Source organism: Somniosus microcephalus, chromosome 5, assembly GCF_052327205.1.
Source record: "Somniosus microcephalus isolate GS21.2 chromosome 5, FLI_Smic_1.0, whole genome shotgun sequence".
Classification (NCBI taxonomy): domain Eukaryota; kingdom Metazoa; phylum Chordata; class Chondrichthyes; order Squaliformes; family Somniosidae; genus Somniosus; species Somniosus microcephalus.
The window spans coordinates 22,973,511-22,993,855 of record NC_140991.1 but is presented as its reverse complement, the minus strand read 5'-3'; the positions used below and the strand labels follow the sequence as shown (position 1 = coordinate 22,993,855).

Genomic DNA, 20,345 nt, shown 5'->3' with positions numbered 1-20,345 from the left:
ATGAAATACATTCATCAAAATGACCCTACGAAGGATTTTTTGATCTGTTTTCAATATAAATGCAGTTATTGGGCTTGCCGATGAAGCCTTCTGCACATCCATTTTATTACAGCTGAAGGAAGATTACCCTGCACAGGCACCGTCTGCTCCAGAGGACTGAGAATGCATGATTTGTTTTATTGATTTCTACAGACCAATATGAGGGCATGTTTCTCTTCTCGTCTCCAGTGACTACTTACTGTAATATGTGTTGGAGAAAACGTTTCAGAGATTCGAAGCAAAAAAAAAAACACCAAGGTGAACCTATAAAATGGCATGAACAATACAAAAAAGAAATATGCATTTATATAGAGCCTTTCACAACCTCAGGACATCCCAACGCGCTTTACAGCCATTTAAGTACTTTTTGATGTGTTTCCCTACAGTACAACAGTTACTACACATCAGCCAATGTTGGTCGAGGAATAAATATTGGATAAATAACTTCCCCGCTCGTCGAATACCGCCATGGGATCTTTTACGTCCATTACGAGGGCAGATGGTACAAAACCCATAATCTGTCCACCTGGAAAATTCCCTTCTCCACTGACTGATCCATAACTGGGGTTCCTGGACCCTAGGAATCATTGAATAGATCTCAGAAGGTCCCCATAATTGTCCGATTCTTGTCTATCAGTAGAGTTCACTATTTTTCTGTGTTGACTTACGACCACTGTTTCTATATAATAATTTTTTAAAAATCTTCAATAATTATACTGTTTGCCATTGGGTAGCTGACATGGTCTCTCAGACATTAGGTCAGGAGCTCCCTGGGAGTACATCAATATGTGCAAGGGGTCTTAAAATCACTGCTGCAGTCCATTCTAATAATTCCACTCCACTAAAATGGGCATGCACAAAGCTCCATTAGTGAATCTGTTAAGTGTAATTTATAGTTAAGCCTGCTCAACTGCTAGTTGTGTCTCCCAAAGAGGATCCAGCAAGGGGCTGCCTGATCGCCCTGCTGTTGCGTGCCATCCACTAGTACTGAAATCAGATTGGTGAAAGGATTGGTGAAATGGGCTGTTCTTGCACTTTGCTTGGGCCCAGTTACTGTGGAAAGTCGACTCAACAGACTAGACCATGTTTTCACGCCATCTTAAATCAGACGAAGTTTATCAGAGCTATGTAGACAACACACATCTCAAGTTCCTCCTGGTTCACAACCTTATGATGTTGGGAGTGTTCCCTTTGCTTTTTGGATGATGTCCAGCTTGGTAGTGCTTCTTTACTTCATGAGCTTGAGCAAATGGGACTGTAAAGGAGGATCCATTTTGATACTCAAACAGTCTAATTTTGCATGCCCCTTTCTCGATGATGGCTAGCCAACTTTAATTATTATTCATTTCCCAAATGCTGACATATTCGTACTGTGCACCCAACTATGTTAGCTCTATTGAAAATGTAGCTATTCAAACTCTTTATATTGCATATTGGCCATCGTATTATCTGGGTTTATATTGTTGGAAAATAATAAATAAATTACTAAAACGGTGATGTGTCTAGTCTTTCTAGTCTACTTTAACTAATCTATCTCAATTAGTGCCGTGTTGGATTATCACAACAGCTAGGACCTTCACAAGTATTTTGTGCTGTTAAATAATTCATAAGTGCTAAATATCACCAACCTAAAAACACTTCACTGCTGTGAAGAGCAAGGGCAATTTTTCCCACAAGGATTCACCGCTTCGTAACTGAGGCAACTAGAATTTTAAACTTCTGACAGATTACATTTTCAGTAAAGGTTTTGGAACATAATCTGAAAAATTCGTAGGCCACAATTAGGGGCTCAAACGATTATTACCAAACACACCAATGGCAGTGTAAATGCCTTGCAGCAAACTATCAAAATGTAAAATAGTTTCCGCATTAGTTGATTATGCTTATGTTTAATGTACATTTACAAAACTCCTGTGTCTAATTTTGCAAGACAACCTGTAATTTCTCTGTTTCATCACACAGCAAGGAGCAAGGCAGCTTCTATCTGCAGGGAATCTCATTAGTGAAATGCTAAAGTGGTGTGCTTTCAAATCTCCTTACCACACGCTGCCTTTAAAGAGAAAAAAGGCACTGTAACAAGACCATGGACATGCAATATCATCTTTGATTTACCATTTTAAGAATGGATTATAGACAGAATTTAATCTAGTTAGGACTCAATTGGGGTTTTATAACGTAACTGCAAAGTTCATTAAAATTTCATTATTGTAATCTGTCTTACCCTCTCCCTCCCCCTCGCCACCCCCCCCCCGCCCCCCTCCCTCCTGATGCTCTTATAGGGTAACTCCATCTTCATTAGAAACTGGAGGTCCTTTATCAGCTTCCAATTTTGTTTTGTTGCTCACCTGAGTTTTTAAAGAAACTGGAAAGGAATCCATTAGCCTCTCATCGGAGTGGATGCAGCTGTGCCCAGGAAGTAGTTTTCTATTAATTCATGACATAGAAGTGCTTATTTTGAAATTGCAAAACTGGGGTCATAGTTTTTTTATACAACAAATATATATGTTTGAAGGGGTGCAGGAACAGAAAGACCCGGCTGTTCAAATACACAAATCGTTGAATGTGGCAGGACAAGTTGAGGAGGTTGTTAAAAAAGCATATGGCATCCTGGGCTTTATAAATAGAGGCACAGAGTACAAAAGCAAGGAAGTTCTGCTGAACCTTTATAAATAATTGGTTAGGCGTCAGCTAGAGTACTGTGTGGGCAGCACTTTAGGAAGGATGTCAAAGCCTTGGAGAGGGTGCAGAGGATATTTACCAGACTGAGACCAGGGATGGAAGGCTTCAGTTATGTGGAGAGACTAGAAACGCTGGAATTGCTCTCCTTAGTACACAGATGGTTAAGGGGAGATTTAATAGAAGTATTCAAAATTATGAGGGGTTTTGGTCGAGTAAGTAAGGAGAGACTGTGGACACAGATTTAAGATAAGTGGCAAAAAGAACCAGAGGGGAGATAGAAACACAGAAGATAGGAGCAGGAGTAGGCCATTTAATGAGATCATGGCTGATCATCCAAATTCAGTACCCTGTCCCTGCCTTCTCCCCATATCCCTTGATCCCTTTAGCCTTAAGAAATATATCCAACTCCTTCTTGAATATATTTAAAGACTTGGCCTCAACTGCCTTCTGTGGTAGAGAATTCCACAGGTTCACCACGCTCTGGGTGAAGAAATTCCTCCTCATCTCAGTCCTAAATGGCTTACCCCTTATCCTTAGACTGTGACCCCTGGTTCTGGACTCCCCCGCCATCGGGAACATCCTTCCTGCATCTAGTCTGTCTAGTCCTGTTAGAATTTTATAAGTTTCAATGAGATCCCCTCTCATTCTTCTAAACTCTAGCGAATATAAGCCCAATCGACCCAATCTCTCCTCATACGTCATTCCTGCCATCCCAGGTATCAGTCTGGTGAATCTTCGCTGCACTCCCTCCATGGCAAGAACATCCTTCCTCAGATAAGGCGGCCAAAACTGCACACAATACTCAAGGTGTGGTCTTACCAAGGCCCTGTACAACTGCAGCAAGACATCCTTGCTCCTGTACTCGAATCCTCGTGCTATGAAGGCCAACATACCATTTGCCTTCTTAACCGCCTGCTGCACCTGCATGCTTACCTTCAGCGACAGGAGTAGAAATTAAAGAAACGGTTTCACTATATTCCTGCAGACTGACGGTGCGGATATTCATTTCCTAACCAACTGTATTTATTTGGCAGCTTTAACATAGTGAACATCCCAAAGCACTTCACGGGGGGAGAAACAGATGCCAAGCAGTAGTAGGAGACGAAGGCACACCTACTACTGGCTTGGGTACTTATGTGAATGTAGCTGATACCACAGTCAAGAATCAGTGGCAGCTCTCGGTCCCACTATTTTAGCAGCAAACGCCTTCATTAAATCAGAGAATGCAGTAATTAGTACATCTTAGGCAGCTCCGCCGACCGATTTCTCGGAGAAAGCCAAAATATGATTTAAAAACCAAAGGTCCCCTATTTTACGGCTGGGCTCTAATTACAGGCTATCCAAACCTTGGTAACAAATTGATGACCTGACCATTTTAATTGAGCGCTTCAGGCCACTGTTTGGAAACACTCAAGACCCGCATCAGAAAACAGGATAGAATCTCGAACTATTTAAATTACCCGCTTCAAGTATGGGTCGCGTTTCCCTTCGTGCAGATAATGGTAAGAAATTTGTACTCGGTGATCAAAGTAAATCTCCTGCTATTCAGATAAGTGCAAACGTGATAGCAAGACACACAAGTCGTAAATAGATGAAAAACTTTCTTCCTTTCCCTACCCACCCCCACACAACTATCAATGTCATGCAACATTTCCTAACAGATAGGATGCGTGTGCAGGCTGTTCCCCAGCTTTGGACAACCTTTACTCAATCCAGTCCCTAATAGCAACCCAGTGATAATTCACCAACCTTCCTGACTGATTGCGCCAATCAGAATCACAGAATGGTTACAGCACAGAAGGAGGCCATTTGGCCTGTCGAGCCCGTGCTGGCTCTCTGCAAGAGCACTTCAGCTAGTCCCACTCCCCGCCCTTTCCCCGTAGCCCTGCAAAAAACATTTCCTTCAGTACTTATCCAATTCCCCTTTGAAAGCCACGATTGAATCTGCCTCCATCACCCTTTTCAGGCAGTGCATTCCAGATCCTAACCACTCGCTGCGTAACAAGGTTTTTCCTCATGTCGCCTTTGGATCTTCCGCCAATCACCTTAAATCTGTGTCCTCTGGTTCACGACCCTTCCGCCAATGGGAACAGTTTCTCTCTATCTACTCTGTCTAGACCCCTCATGATTTTGAACACCTCTATCAAATCTCCTCTCAACCTTCTCTGCTCTAAGGAGAACAACCCCTGCTTCTCTTGTCTATCAACTTCCTGGGAATTATAAGCCAGAATCTTTCTGCAAAACTAACTACAATTTGGCTGCTTGCCATCGAAGCAAGTGCTTTTACTGAGGTTGTAAAATTCTACAGATGAATTGCAGCTCCTTGCCAAATTCAAAACGGGACTGCATCGGCATATTCTAGAGGATCTTCGGCCCTCTTTCACATGTGCAGGATCTGAAGTTAATGTACTTCCAGCAACTGTTAAATGAATTATTTTCATTTGAATGGAGGAACCACATTTGTTTTAAACTATGGCTCATTTGAATTGAAATGAACTCAATAATAAATTAGCAACCTTTTTGTGTCACAGGTTCCGTCTTGTGCAGATCTGTATGAATGGAATCCGCTCCATGGTGCAAGGTTCGATCCAGTCCACAACAGGAAGGAGTTACATAATAAAACTGCCCCAAATTCAGTGTACACACGGATTGAAATCCCGCTGTGTAATATTAGTGACAAATATGCTAACTGGACTGTATGAAATTCCTTGGTCTGCGGTTTTAACAAAAGGCACTGGCACAGGTTAAAAGAGCAGGCAAAAGAATTTTAGGTGTACATGTTAACACATATCACAGCATGATGCCAACCCATATGTAATTTTGGAGAAATGGCCTTTCCTGAATTGTGTGGACTCGCTTGGTTATTTAACAGTATAACTGCACTAAGTCTGCTAGTATGAGGATGATTTTTTAAAGTATTTGTTCTCAGGATATGGGTGATGCTGGCAAGGCTGTATTTAGTGCCCATCCCCAGCTGCCCTGCTTTTCAGTGAAACAAAAGTTTGACCTACTTTACACTTGGCAACAGCATCGAACTTTTCAGATCAGTTTCAGCACAATTAATGTGGAACCCTGACGGCATCAGTGAGATATATGTCACCAATCAAATTATGACCCCCTTTAGATTGATCAAGCGCCTAATGTTGCCCGATTGCCCACACCTGCCAAGATGCCACTAACTTTCTACAGGCGCTGGTACAAGTCCCTGGCAATGACTGTGGGGAGCTAACTTCTCAGGGTCTGGGTCAGCAGATGCAGGTGCTGTGCCCTTTGCTACAAGGGCACCCACCTTTACTATGCAGCAAGCGCTGACACATTCAGTGATAGAAACATTCAGCAGTGGCCTGAAACTAAGCACCACCTCCTTGAAGGCATACTGCAATGCTGACCTATGGGGATGGTGCCATTGGAATGGCATAAAGGACCTTGCCCCTCACAAACATTTCATACAGCACCACCAGTAAACATAGGGTGGGTGGCTGCTGAGCTGCTCCATCACTTGCCCGCAGGCTCACGTCTGCACCATGGGTTTCCTTTCCTTTCATTTTTGCCTCTTCAGCCTTGGGATAAGCAGCTGATAGGTTGAGATGCCTTGGAGGCTCTGCAGAGGCTTTCATAAATTTTGCTCCCTTATTAAGACAACTTCCTTTTAAATTGTCCTCATTCCTTTAAATTAGACTTAAATGAATTTCCCCTTCCAACCACTAGTTTTTTGTCTTCAGATCTATCCAAATTTACACCTGAAATTATGCTAATGAGCTGACCTAGAAAAGCTGTGTGGAAGTTCCACTTCACTCCTGTCTAAAGCACACAATAGCCATTCTGGTGGTAATTAACATGTAGGCTTCAATGTCAGATTTGCTCCAGATTCTTCTCGTACCTTTTGCTCTCCTAGACAGGATTAAAAAAAACCAGCTCTGCATCTGAAGAGAGATTCCTTCTCTCGTCTCCAATCGCCAAACTCTGCATTGCAGCCTTTATTTTTGCCATTTTCTATTTTATCAACGCTCCTCTGAACTTTCCACTGTAAGCTCCAGATAGGAGGCTATCCTTTTTCCTATGTGCTCACTGTGATGACGGAGTCCTCATTCTTCAGCAGGACCTTCAATCTATTAAACTCCTTCCTTGGCTCGATCTTCTCTTCCTCCTGAAATTCTCAGGTTCTTAAAAACTCATTGTTGGTGTCAGCCAACGATTCCCAATTTGTCTTCTCTTTTTCTCTTCCCAAACTTGGTGGTTTCCTGGACTGTTGGCCGCAGCCCTTCTCAATAAAATGTCCAGGCACATGGATGCTGCAACAACCCACACTATAACCAGACACTGGTGTTTACCAGCTGTGAAAAGAAGCCTCGCTAGAAACGCCCCACACCAAAAAGCCGGATCAGAGGTTCTGTCTCCAGAAGTGTTAGTGAAATTTAATGGTGGCCCTCAAGGAGCCATATTAACATCCAGCACATGAACTTTTGACTTAATTGGACACGAATGTTACCGCTTCCTAATTTATAACCTTTTTACAGTCCCAGTTGCTATTAGCAACCATAGCTGGATTGATTAAATGTGAATCATTAGTTCCTCCTGCCTAAAACTCATACATTTGCATTAAGATTTCTATTTTAAACGACGCAAGTTCGTTTCATTAGGCTTTTGAGGGGGGGCTGAAACATCACGGCCTATGAAAGTATTTAGAACGCTGAGGAGGCTTTTCAAAAAGCCTCAAGTTCTCCACGTGCCAATTGAATTTGAAGTACTTTTGATTTATTTATAATCTAGGTCAATAGATATAAAATTTAAGATTTTTGTTAAACTACTACAAATCTCTGAAGAGTGTCGCCTTCAAAACAAGTTATGAGAAAAGATCAACCATAAAAACAGCTTTCCGTTTCCTTTCTAAGTCGTGGGTGTTGATAACATGGACGATGGGGAGCAGTTACTGAGCCTGGCAGCATGAGGGAGCTGAATATACACACGGGTGGCTGTAGCACTCTAGATTTAATGCCTAGAGTGTCTCTAATGATACTGATTCATCTCCCTCACTGTCTCAAATTAGTTCCCTCAATTATGCAGCAGTCACAATATTTTTTTTAAAGGGAGCGGGAAGGTGATTAAAGTTGACCTTAATTCTTTGCAACGGTTTGATTTTTATAAAGCGGAAATGCTGATGAGACAGTCCAATGACAGGAGAACTCAAAAGATAGGACTGAAAGGGAAGGAAAGTCGCTTTTTGTTCAAAGTAATTCCCCATTTTATATATAACAAAATTATATACTTACGACATTTTTAAATGTGGTTATAAGAAAACATCCACTTTCTAACCCCAATAAAGACCTTTGAATCAGGGCTGCCTCCCTGCCAGGTCCCTCTGATGTAGTAACTGATGGGAAGCGCCCCAGAATGACTCCATAGGAAACACGAAGGGGGGTGGTGGGGGCACGCTCAAGCTGCAGAACTCCGAAACCAGGATACCGGCTGGGGTTGCAAATTCCAAGCCAGGAGCACAGTTACCTTGAAGTCCCAGAGCTGTGGATTCGCTCGGAGGCTGGTTCAAAGTCACGGGATGTTGTCCCGGTGAGTCCAGCAAAGAGGGAGGGCTTCACTCGGTGGGGGGGGGGGGGGGCTCTTTAAGGTTGAGTAAATTTCCATTTTTACAAAAATTTCAAACAAGTGTCGCAGGTTTATAATTTTTCTACATATAAAATGAAGGAATACTCTGAACAAAAATACTCACCTAAAATTTCCTTCTTATTTAACCTCAAAATGGTAGTGATAAATTTGACCGTACAAAATGATAAATCACAATGGAGCAAACTGTGAGAACGATTCACCGAACACTGTATAAAACTCAATAGATTTACTGGTTTAGAAGGAGGAAAGTGTAAAATATAGTTCTTGGTGAGAATGTTTTTTCAAGTCCTCTAGCGTCAGACTATAAATAATACCAAAGTTTAAAAATAGCAGCACTGAGCTCCCGAATGATTAGCCGGCCCAGTGCAGTACTCAGTCATGCCAACCACAAGGTCCTAGGTTCAATCTTGGTCCGAGTTAGCTGATCTAAGCCACGCCACAACAAGTGTTATGATCTGGAATGAACTGCGTGAAAGGGCGGCGCCGGCCTTTCACGCAGTTCATTCCAGGTCCTAACTTTCAAAAGGGAATTGGATAAATACTTGAATGGGGAAGAATCTGCAGGGCTATGGGGAAAGAGGGACTACTTGGGTAGCTCTTTTAAAGAGCTGGCAACGGCACGATGGGCCAACTGGCCTCCTTCTGTGCTGCATAATTCTATGAACGAGCTTCAGTGCTCCGTGGCTAGGAAGGTGGTGGTGGTGGTGGAGGGAGAGAGCGGGAGAACCCATGGGTAGGGTTTCTGCTCATTGCCCAGTGACTGCTACTGGATGAAGACAGATCGGGTTTGCCCGACATAACCCCGCCCCCACGGAAAATCAGACAGTTGACTCTGTCGGGGCTCACTCGGGATGAATGGCCATTTGGCCAAGGCACAGCAGAGCTGTAATCCAGCCTTCGGGAGCAGGGTGGGAGAGAAAGGTAGAAATTGGAAAAATAATGCATTCTGGAACCATTCATTCAGTGTCTCGCATGATCATCCAATGCCAACCCTCTGCATTCCAACACTTTAAATACACAAAGAGACTGGCACCTATGCTCCCTATAAATACAGGCAATAAAGCAGCTTTGTAAATTTATTTCTGCAGCTTTTTCACGTGAACATTTGGAGCAAGGATTAATTTTTTGAAACAAGCAAACTTTTGACTCCAGCCTCGTCCGCTGATGCATGTTCATAAATCAGTGCAAGAATCAGCATCACAATTTTTGTCACCGTTATATTTCTGATCTTCCTCCTGTACCTCAGGAGAGCAACTGGGTAATGAAGTCATTGCGTGAAAAACAGTGACTCAGGGCTGCAAAATATCAGTCTTGCAGCTTCGGTCGCACAACGGAAACTAAGACAGCTCGGGTTTTGGGTTGCTGATGTTTTGGTGGAAAGGTCAGTTCAGACTAGCCTTTTCCTTGCAAATCAGTCACTTCTGTGTTCACCTGAAGTTTGCGAAGGTGCCGAGAGCTGTCAGCTCCGGAACACAGAGGGAGCCGTCATATGATAAACAGTAGGATCCACATCCTATCCGGTTACCTCTAACATTCAATTATGAAGTAACAAACTACCATACAGTACCTGGCTCTCTAACGCAGAGAAGAATACAAGTGGTTAAATTATTATACACAAGACAGGTCGAAGTTAACGCGAATCATTTAATAGCTAAACACGCTTTGATCTATTCACTGGTCCTTGGAGGGGGCGTGAACAAAATACCCGTAGGCAACATAAATACAGTTTTCAATTCATGTGCTTAGCCTCTGAGCGACAACATTTCATATTTATAAAAGCAGTTTAAAACACAGTCAAACCATAACAAGAAACAATGCAAGGACCGTCTGCAAAGCTCAGCACACCAAAAAATGTGACATTTATCATCAAGATAAAAATACTTGCTGGGAATAAAAGGGGAAACAAGAGTCTTACCTGGAGCCCTGTTTAATTCCACATCGAAGTAGCATTGCGGGCGGTTCTTCACCCCCATCACGGTATACACTCTGTGCACACCTAGATCAGAACAAAGAGGAGCAGGTTGGCAAGATTGCTGTATTGATCCCGGCTGAAACTCAAAGCTGCTTTGCTAAAGAAAGGGGCCTCCTCTTGAAGTCCTGCAAGCATCTATTCTCTCTTCCCCCCCCCCCATACCCCCACCTTTCTGCTGAAAGCAAAGACACAGCACATCCCTTCTTCCTCTGTCATGCCTAGCAGCACGTGAATGAACTGCTCAAAGGAAGGAAGGGGGGGGGGGGGGTGGGGGGTGAAGATACAACTCTGCGAGAGCGTGAGGGATTTACATTTATATATGCAAACTCATCTGTTTCAAATAGCGCCCCTACCAGCCCATTAAACAGACACCTCAAGACAACTACTGTTCTGTAATTAAGCAGACTGTCGTAGTGAACTGGAGAAGGAGCATTAATTGAAGGAACTAAGCCAAGAAGGCAGCACAACCATATGAAATGAACCCATATAAATATGCACAACTAATATTATTAAATATGCAGTGTTATGGAAAATGAAAACGAATTTAACAAAAATCACAGCTCTTGAAATGTAACTAACTACAAAACCTGCAGACAAAGTGAAATTAGGCTTGTAAGATGAAATGAAACCTAAATGAATAGTTAGAAATCGGAAGCTTAGATACAAGCCGATCGCTTTTTTTCTTAAAAAGTGTTTAAACAAACTACCGAAAGCACTGCCCTGCTCCCTCTGTACATTTTCACAAATTTATTACTATAACTCTGGTTGCCATCAACAGTAAAAGCTTCTTCCCAGGAGAGTTAAACAATCCTTTCCGCTAACACACTGAGCTGCACTGAACTCCAGAGTTCACAAGTTATTTTTACACATGTGCCTGAGACTATGGAAGAACCAGCTCTTGAGCAAAGACTCTCCAATTCTGCCACCGATCGCACGCGAGCAACATAAAAATATCAACAGTGTCGCAGTCACAACAGCAAATCTACGAAAGCCACATCATTAACTTTGATGACTCCAGACTCAAGTGGAGTCTTCGAGTTATGTCTACACTAACCACTCTCTGGGTGAAGAATTTTCTTCTGAAATCCTTATTGGATTTATTAGTGACTATCTAATTTATGGCCTATAATCGGGTGACTTTAATCTAATGGCAGATTCATTAACCCACATTTTTTTGGGCCTACGATGCCCATCGCTTCTCTGGACGCAGACCCTTGACACCAGAGATTGCAGTTATCTGCTGAACACCTGTAATGTGTGTCTCTATTTCTGACTGTGTACCTTTTTTTTTCCCTTTACCTCCACCCCCTCCCCGCCCCATAGCTCATACGCACCACCTACTTTTAATAGAATAAGTTTCAAGTTGCGAAATAATTCCGATTACATTGGACAAGTCCTTTTTAAACTTCCAGTGGAAGCGTTTCTGCAGCATGGGGAGGTTGCTGACAATCTAAATTCACTGTTTTTTTTTTTTACCTTGCAAGGTGTAATCAGAGCAGTGAAGCTATGCGGGCAGAATTGTTTAGAATTCTTGTTTGCGACTTAAGATTCTGAGTATGCACATCCCCCCGCTGTCATTGCTGACCTGTAGGATGGGGCGGAGCTCTGTGCCCGACTACACTTGGGAGATATGTCGGACAGCAGCATATAGCAGCGAAGGCAGCCACTTGGGTTTGCTTACTGTGGCACTCTCCCTCCGGGCATCCAATGGAAACCTCCCCTGTGAGATGATGGCCTCGATACCACCACAAGCACCAGCGCACTGTGGCTATACTACAACGCTGGCTCCAGAGGCCGTGCTGCAATATAAAGGCAGCATTAGTTTAAAAAGGACTTGTCCAATGTAATCGGAATTATTTCGCAACTTGAAACTTATTCTATTAAAAGTAGGTGGTGCGTATGAGCTATGGGGCGGGGAGGGGGCGGAGGTAAAGAAAAAAGAGGTTCACAGTCAGAAATAGAGACACACATTACACGTGTTCAGCAGACAACTGCAATCTCTGGTGTCAAGGGTCTGCGTCCAGAGAAGTGATGGGCATCGTAGGCCCAAAAAAATGTGGGTTAATGAATCTGCCATTAAAGTCACCCGATTATCGGCCATAAATTAGATAGTTACTAATAAATCCAATAAGGATTTCAGAAGAAAATTCTTCACCCAGGGAGTGGTTAGAATGAGTTGAGGCGAATATCATAGATGTATTTAAGGGAAAGTTAGATAAACACACGAGGGAGAAAGGAATAGAAAGATATGCTGATAGGGTTAGTGCAAGTCGGGTGGGAGGAGGCCGGTGTGGAGCATAAACACCAGGACGGACCAGTTGGGCCGAATGGCCTGTTTCTGTGCTGTACATTCTGTGTAAATCTATGATTCTGCAAAATAAACAGAGAGCCTGTCTTCCAAGTTTTTAATTCAACAGCAATCAGGCCTGCACATTGCAAAATAGATCCCCATCAGGGGATATGGAGTTGAGGTGCAGATCAGCCATGAGCTTATTCAATGGCAGAACAGGCTCGAGGGGCTTTTTTTAATTTTTTTTTTTTTAATTCATTCATTCATGGAATGTGGCCGTCACTGGCAAGACCATCTCTAGTTGCCCTCGAGAAGGTGGTGGTGAGCCGCCATCTTGAACTGCTGCAGTCCTTGTGGTGAAGATACTCCCAGTGCTGTTAAGGAGGGAGCTCCAGGATTTTGACCCAGCGACGATGAAGGAACGGCGATATACTTCTAAGTCAGGATGGTGTGTGACTTGGAGGGGAACTTGCTGGTGATGGTGTTGCCATGTGTCTGCTGCTCTTGTCCTTCTAGGTGGTAGAGGTTGCAGGTTTGGGAGGTGCTGCTGAAGAAGCCTTGGCGAGTTGCTGCAGTGCATCTTGTAGATGGTACTCACTGCAGCCATTGTGAGTCAGTGGTGGAGGGGGTGAATGTTTAAGGTGGTTTTCAAGCGGGCTGCTTTGTCCTGGATGGCGTCAAGCTTCTTGAGTGTTGTTGGAGCTGCACTCCAGGTCTTGCTGCATTGCAGGCACGGACTGCTTCATTATCTGAGAAGTCGCGAATGATACTGTACAATCATCAGCGAACATCCCCACTTCTGACCTTATGATGGCAGGAAGGTCATTGATGAAGCAGCTGAAGATGGTTGGGCCTAGGACACTGCCCTGAGGAACTCCTGCAGCAATGTCCTGGGGCTGAGATGATTGACCTCCAACAACTACAACCATCCTTTGTGCTACGTATGACTCCAACCAATGGAGAGTTTCCCCTCGATTCCCATGGACTTCAATTTTACTAAAGCTCCTTGATGCCACACTCGGTCAAAAGCTGCCTTGATGTCAAGGGCAGTCACTCTCACCTCACCTCTGGAATTCAGCTCCTTTGTCCATGTTTGGACCAAGGCTGTAATGAGGTCTGGAGCAGAGTGGTCCTGGTGGAACCCAAACTGGGCATCAGTGAGCAGGTTATCGGCGAGTAAGTGCCGCTTGATAACACCGTCAAGTGACACCTTCGATCACTTTGCTGATGATTGAGAGTAGACTGATGAGGGGGTAATTGGCCGGGTTGGATTTGTCCTGCTTTTTGTGGACAAGACATACCTGTGCAGTTTTCCACATTGTCGGGTAGATGCCAGTGTTGTAGCTGTACTGGAACAGCTTGGCTAGAAGTGTGCCTAGTTCTGGAGCACAAGTCTTCAGCACGACAGCCACCGATGTTGTCAGGGCCCATAGCCTTTACTGAATCCAGTGCGCTCAGCCGTTTCTTGCTACCACGTGGAGATGGCTGCAAACGCTTCAGCCTTCTCTTTTGCACTCACGTGCTGGGCTCCGCCATCATTGAGGGATGGTAATGTTCATGGAGCCTCCTTCTCCAGTTAGTTGTTTAATTGTCTACCACCATTCATAACTGGAAGCGGCAGCACTGCAGAACATTGATGTGATCCGTTGGTTGTGGGATCGCTTAGCTCTGTCTATAGCATGCATGTAGTCCTATGTTGCAGCTTCCCCGGGTTGGCACCTCATTTTTAGGTATGCTTTATGCTGCTCCTGGCAAGCTCTTCACTCCTCATTTGAACCATGGTTGGTCCCCTGGCTTGATGGCAATGGTAGAGTGAGGCATATGCTGGGACATGAGGTTACAGATTGTGGTGGAATGCAATTCTGCTGCTGCTGATGGCCCACAGCGCCTCATGGATGCCCAGTTTTGAGCTGCTAGATCTGTTCAGAATCTATCCCATTTAGCACGGTGGTAGTGCCACACAACACGATGGAGGGTGTCCTCAGTGTGAAGTCGGGACTTTGTCTCCACAAGGACTCTGTGGTGGTCACTCCTACCAATACAGTCACGGACAGATGCATCTGCGACAGGTAGACTGGTAAGGACAAGGTCTCACCGATTAATGTCCGACTCCTGTTCCTATGTTGCTGTAGCAGACACGCTCTGCTGACAGCCAGGAGATGTACTGTGGAAGATCGCACCAACAGACAGCTGTTACTGCAGAAGGTGATCTACTTACAGACTAATGGGGAGAGCCACCTTTTAATATTGTTGCAGTTACAACAGAAATAAACTTCCATAGGGGCTGTGCATTAGAGAAAAATTCCCAGCTCCGATTGTTTTTTTAAGCAGATCAACAATGTGGCAATTAACTGTGGCTCAGCTGACATGCCCTACAAAGAGTCCCTGCCGATGTCCATGGAATATTGTAGCTGACAGCAGCAAGCTAGATACTGAGATATCAGCCCAGCCTCCTAATGAGCTGGGAATCAAGTGCTGTACTATTTGTAAGCATGGGGAAGAAATTTTAAGAAGTTAAATAATTACAGGGTCCCATTTTAATTACCGAAATCAAGGAGTTGGCTAAATAAAATGTAAATACATGAATAGAAACACTAACCCATTACCAAGTGGGTTTTATGATTAAAAGTAAAATTACATTTACGGGAGACAGACATATCAACCCAGAGCAAGTCGTGGTGCTTCAGACACAGCACGCGTATCGCCTCAGCCTCCTCGAAGTGGGGACCATAGAAATCAAATCCATGGTGCTGTGGGATCCAGGATTGTTACTGTAGCAAAATGTGTTTGCACTTAATATCGGAAGACGCAGATCAGAACTGATCCCTCGGTGGAGCAATGGTTACGAGTACTTACATCTTAGCGGGTATTTATTTGCATGTAACCAAGGCCCTGTCTGTCCACTCAGCTGGACGCAAATGATCCCAAGGTTCTATTTTTTTTTAAAGGGGAGTTCTCCCTGGTAGCCTGACCAATATTTCAGTAGTCACTGTTGTAATGTAGGAAACGTGGCAGCCAATTTGCGCACACAGCAAGGTCCCACAAACACCAATGTGATAATGAGGAGATTTTTTTTAATTTTTTTTAGTGATGTTGGTTGAGAGATAAATATTGGCCAGGACTCCAGGAGAACTCCCCCTGCTCTTCTTTGAAATAGTGCCATGGGATCTTTTACATCCAGCCAAGAGGGCAGATGGGGACTGTTGAGTCTGTGTGTCCCAGTTATGTTTAGGATCAATCACTGGACACAGACAAGAAGAATAACTTTTAACAGGTCTTTACTATTCGGAGGTCAGGGCTGAACTGCCCAGCAAATCCTTACACAACACTTATATACCGGTGTGGTCACCACCGGTATTACAGTATACAGCAGCCAAGAGAAAGTAGTACATCTCTTAAAGTAGTTCTCTTAAGGTGGAACAGGTTACATACACCACATGGACTAAGGTTTAACATCTCATCTGAAAAAGGGCACCAACCTCGATTTTTGTGCTCAAGTCTCTCGAGTGGGACTTGAACCCACAACCTTATGACTCCGAGGCAAGAGCGCTATCACCGAGCCACGGCTGACACTTTGAAGGCAGAGCAGATTGAGAGGTACAGAAAGCGACCAAAGGGAGTAAGGGACTTGGTAGGGAATAGGATATGAGCAGCCGAGTTCTTGATGAGTTGGAGCTCATGGAGGGCGGAGCTTGGAAGGCCAGCAAGAAGCAACAAAGTTCTGAGGTGACAGCAGCATGGAAGGTTTCAGCAACAAAAGAACACTAAAAGAAAAGAAAGACTTGCATTTCTACAGCGCCTTTCATGACCACCGGATGTCTCAAGGCACTTTACAGCCAATGAAGTATTTTTGAAGTGGAGTCACTGTTGTAATGTGGGAAACACGGCAGCCAATTTGCACACAGCAAGCTCCCACAAACAGCAATGTGATAATGACCAGATCATCTGTTTTAGTGATGTTGGTTGAGGGATAAATATTGGCCAGGACACCGGGGAGAACTCCCCTGCTCTTCTTCGAAATAGTGCCATGGGATCTTTTACGTCCACCTGAGAGAGAACATACGAAATAGAAGCAGGAGTAGGCCATTCGGCCACTCGAGCCTGCTCCGCCGCTCGAGCCTGCTCCGCCGCGCGAGCCTGCTCCGCCGCGCGAGCCTGCTCCGCCGCTCGAGCCTGCTCCGCCGCGCGAGCCTGCACCGCCGCGCGAGCCTGCTCCGCCACTCGAGATGATCATGGCTAATCTGATCTTGGCCTCAAATCCACTTCCCTCCCGCTCCCCATAACCCTCGATTCCCCTGTTTTCAAAAATCTGTCTGCAGACGGGGCCTCCGTTTAACGTCTCTTCCCTGGAGTGGAATTGAACCGGCGACCTTCTGACTCAGCAGCGAGTGTACTACCAACTGAGCCACAGCTGACACTAAAGCCACTAGAAAACTCAAAGCAAAATTTGGGAACTGGTTATCGTACTGAGAAGCAAAAAAACGATGACAGAAAAGTAGAAATATAGAGACACAGGCGTGTGTATGAACCCTGTATTCAACTATTTGAATCCCAAGCTTTCAAAGCAAGCGAGGCCAGCAGCTCATAGATTCCTCAATGGCTTTCCACATTTCCCCTTCCCCACAGGGCATTCAGCAGATACTGAATGGCACTGGCGGAATAAAACAAATTCTCCATGTAAATCATTTGAGATGCATCGCAAAAAACAAATACCCTCTTCATAGCACAAAGTGAGATGGGAAGCTTCCCTAAATCCAAGCCAAAATTACAGTTTGGAAAGTTTTAATGTGGCAAGTTCTAAACATGCACCCATATAAAGAAAAACCCAGCTGTGGGAGAAACTAACAAGTCAGTGTCAATTCAGACACCGGTTACTGCAATTGAGCAGCAAGTTATTTACCACATTAACCCCCAGGCCGATTGTGTTTTATATACTTGAACAAATATTCAGCAGGGACAGGGTACTAAGTAAAGAAAGACACTCCAGGTGACTGATGTTAGTAAATACATACCATTCCTTGGACACCAGATTTCCCTTTAACACACTGCTCAAAGTCCCAAACCAGGAACAAAAAGGAAACAGGACATTGGTTTCCGATTCTCACCGCAAACATACAGATTTGCAGCGGTGACTTAACACGGCCAGTGTGTCTGCTTTCATACCTCTACCTTGGGATACAGATTCTCGTTGCACGATAAAAAGCAGCTTTCACATTTAAAAAAAAAACTTGAAACACCGACACATGCACTTCTTTAGTTCGTTTTTTTTCTTTAAAAAAAAGAATGCTTTTTATCAGCAGGTAGGTCTTATAGAAAGTACTCTTTAAAAAGGGCCCGGGCAAAGTGAGAGGCAGGGATGATTTACTTTTTTTTTTAAATACTAGAGACTTGATTTTTTTTTCTTGTGTTGGTAAACCAGCCCTCTCACCAACAGGAGACACAAACTACTGCACTTGGAATGTGGCACTGAACAAAATCACAGGCTACCAGATTTTTGTTTGAAAATAGGATTTCTTCTGCAAACTAAGGTATGATTTATGCTGCCTGTGATGCACAGATGTTAACAGTAGTGTGAGAGCAACACAGAAATAAAAGACACATTTTTTTTTTTTTAAATCACATAAAACTTTCTATTTTACCTTCAAAATTAATCTCTGCAACTCTGGCTAAAGTATCTCATCTTGGTGAGCATTGACTAAAAAAAAACTAGGAGGTCACACGCACTATAACTATTAGAAAAGGAACTTACTCGGTTTAAAATAATTTCATTGAAGCCTTTTAAAAAGGCACCAACGTAAGGTGCGGATTTCCAGTGACTGAGGGTTAAGATGGCACTGACAATTTAACCAGGCACCATCAACATACATATGATCGACTTGGACATCACAGTGGGCTCTTAACGTCAATCTTCATCTGCCTCACGGCCCTCGATGGGCTCCGACTTCCATCTTTATCCTCTTCTCGGGCTTCATGGTCAGCTCTGGAGCCAGCGTTCATCCACTTCGCACTCCCAGTGCAGCGGCAGAGTGAGTGGTTTCAGGGCAATTCGAGCATTTATAAAAATTGTTACTGGCAGGTGATCAGTCAGTTATCGAGCTGAAGATCCTCCCCCTTGTGCTTATTTCCCAAAAAGTGACAACATATTGGGCACTCAGGCAATAACGAATGAGAAGATATGCCCGTATCATGGGGTTCGATGAAGCCAATAACTGTTGCAGCATTTACACTAGATACAACATATATACACAGAGGAAAAAACTACTGTGCAAGATTTACAAAAAAGCTTTTTATAAATGTTGCATTAATAGCCAGTTGGAGTGTTGGTTTCAATGTTACCATCATCTAGTTATTACCACTCCCATGTATTTCAACACTGGCTTAGCATGTACTTGGAACAAAAGGTTGCCATGCTCTACAGTGCTGTGCCACCAAACTACTGTCATTAAACTTGAAGTTTTGTACTGATTTCGAAGCGGTTTCATATGAGCGCAGAATTTAAATTGCAATCTTGTTTACTCATCTGTTAATGCAGTGTCAAAATGTACACGGTGTTCTGCCAGATTTAACCCAGCTGGACATTAAATACAAAACTGAATCAGCATCACAGAGCAAGCGGACTGATTATAAAACAAACCCTTTTACACACAGCAGGTAACATCATCATGTAGTCAAAAACAGAAAGCCATACAGTTACATTAGCATCCTGTGAGAGCGAGAGAGAGAGGAGTGAGGACAGAGAGTAAAGGAGAGACACACAGACAGATATGGGGGGGGGGGGGGGGAAGGGAAGGGAAAGAGAGAGAGAGAGAGAGAGAGAGGAGGGGGAGAGAGAGAGAGAGAGAGAGAGAGAGAGAGAGAGAGAGAGAGAGAGAGAGAGAGGAGGGAGGGAGAGAGAGAGAGAGAGAGAAGGGGAGGGAAGAGAGAGAGAGAGAGAGAGAGAGAGAGAGAGGAGGGGGGGGAAGAGAGAGAGAGAGAGAGAGAGAGAGAGAGAGAGAGAGAGAGAGGGAAAAGGAGAGAGAGAGAGAGAGAGAGAGAGAGGGGGGAGGGGGGGAGAGAGAGAGAGAGAGAGGGGGTAAGAGAGAGAGAGAGAGAGAGAGAGAGAGAGAGAGGGAGGGAAGAGAGAGAGAGAGAGAGAGAGGAGGGGGAAGAGGGAGGGAGAGAGAGAGAGAGAGAGAGAGAGAGAGAGAGAGAGAGAGAGAGAGAGAGAGAGAGAGAGAGAGAGGATATCTATACCCTTCACACCTTCATTGAAAAACATATACACCAAACAAAAAATGGGAAAATATTCGCCTGTTTCATCGACTTCAAGAAAGCCTTTGACTCTATATGGCACGAAGGGCTCTATTATAAACTTCTTCAGTGTGGAATAGGGGGCAAAGTCTATGACCTTATTAAATCAATGTATCTGAAAAACAAATGCGGGGTCAAAATTGGAGACAAACGCACCGATTTCTTCACCCAGAGAAGAGGCGTCCGGCAGGGCTGCAATTTGAGCCCGACCCTGTTCAACATATACATAAATGAATTAGCAGACATGCTGGAGCAAAGCGAGTCACCAGGTCTCCGTCTCCTGGATGGAGAAGTGAAATCCCTGTTCTATGCGGACGACCTGGTTCTGCTGTCTCCCACAGAACAGGGATTACAGCAACAACTAGACCTACTCGACAAATACTGCCAAAATTGGGCTCTAACAGTAAATCTAAAGAAAACCAACATCATGATTTTTCAAAAAAGACCCAGATG

The 20,345-nt window shown here is 44.1% G+C and overlaps 1 protein-coding gene across 5 annotated transcripts in view; it reads right to left on the bottom strand.

Moving 5' to 3' along the window:
• nktr (natural killer cell triggering receptor) overlaps window positions 1-20,345 on the bottom strand; it is a 281,979-nt gene that overhangs the window by 182,017 nt on the left and 79,617 nt on the right. For all 5 annotated transcript variants that reach the window (XM_085987423.1, XM_085987425.1, XM_085987426.1 and 2 more), the window contains exon 2: window positions 10,256-10,336. In XM_085987423.1, the coding sequence (XP_085843549.1) occupies window positions 10,256-10,313 (58 nt within the window). In that variant the 5' untranslated portion in view covers window positions 10,314-10,336. The remainder of the gene's footprint in view (window positions 1-10,255; window positions 10,337-20,345) is intronic.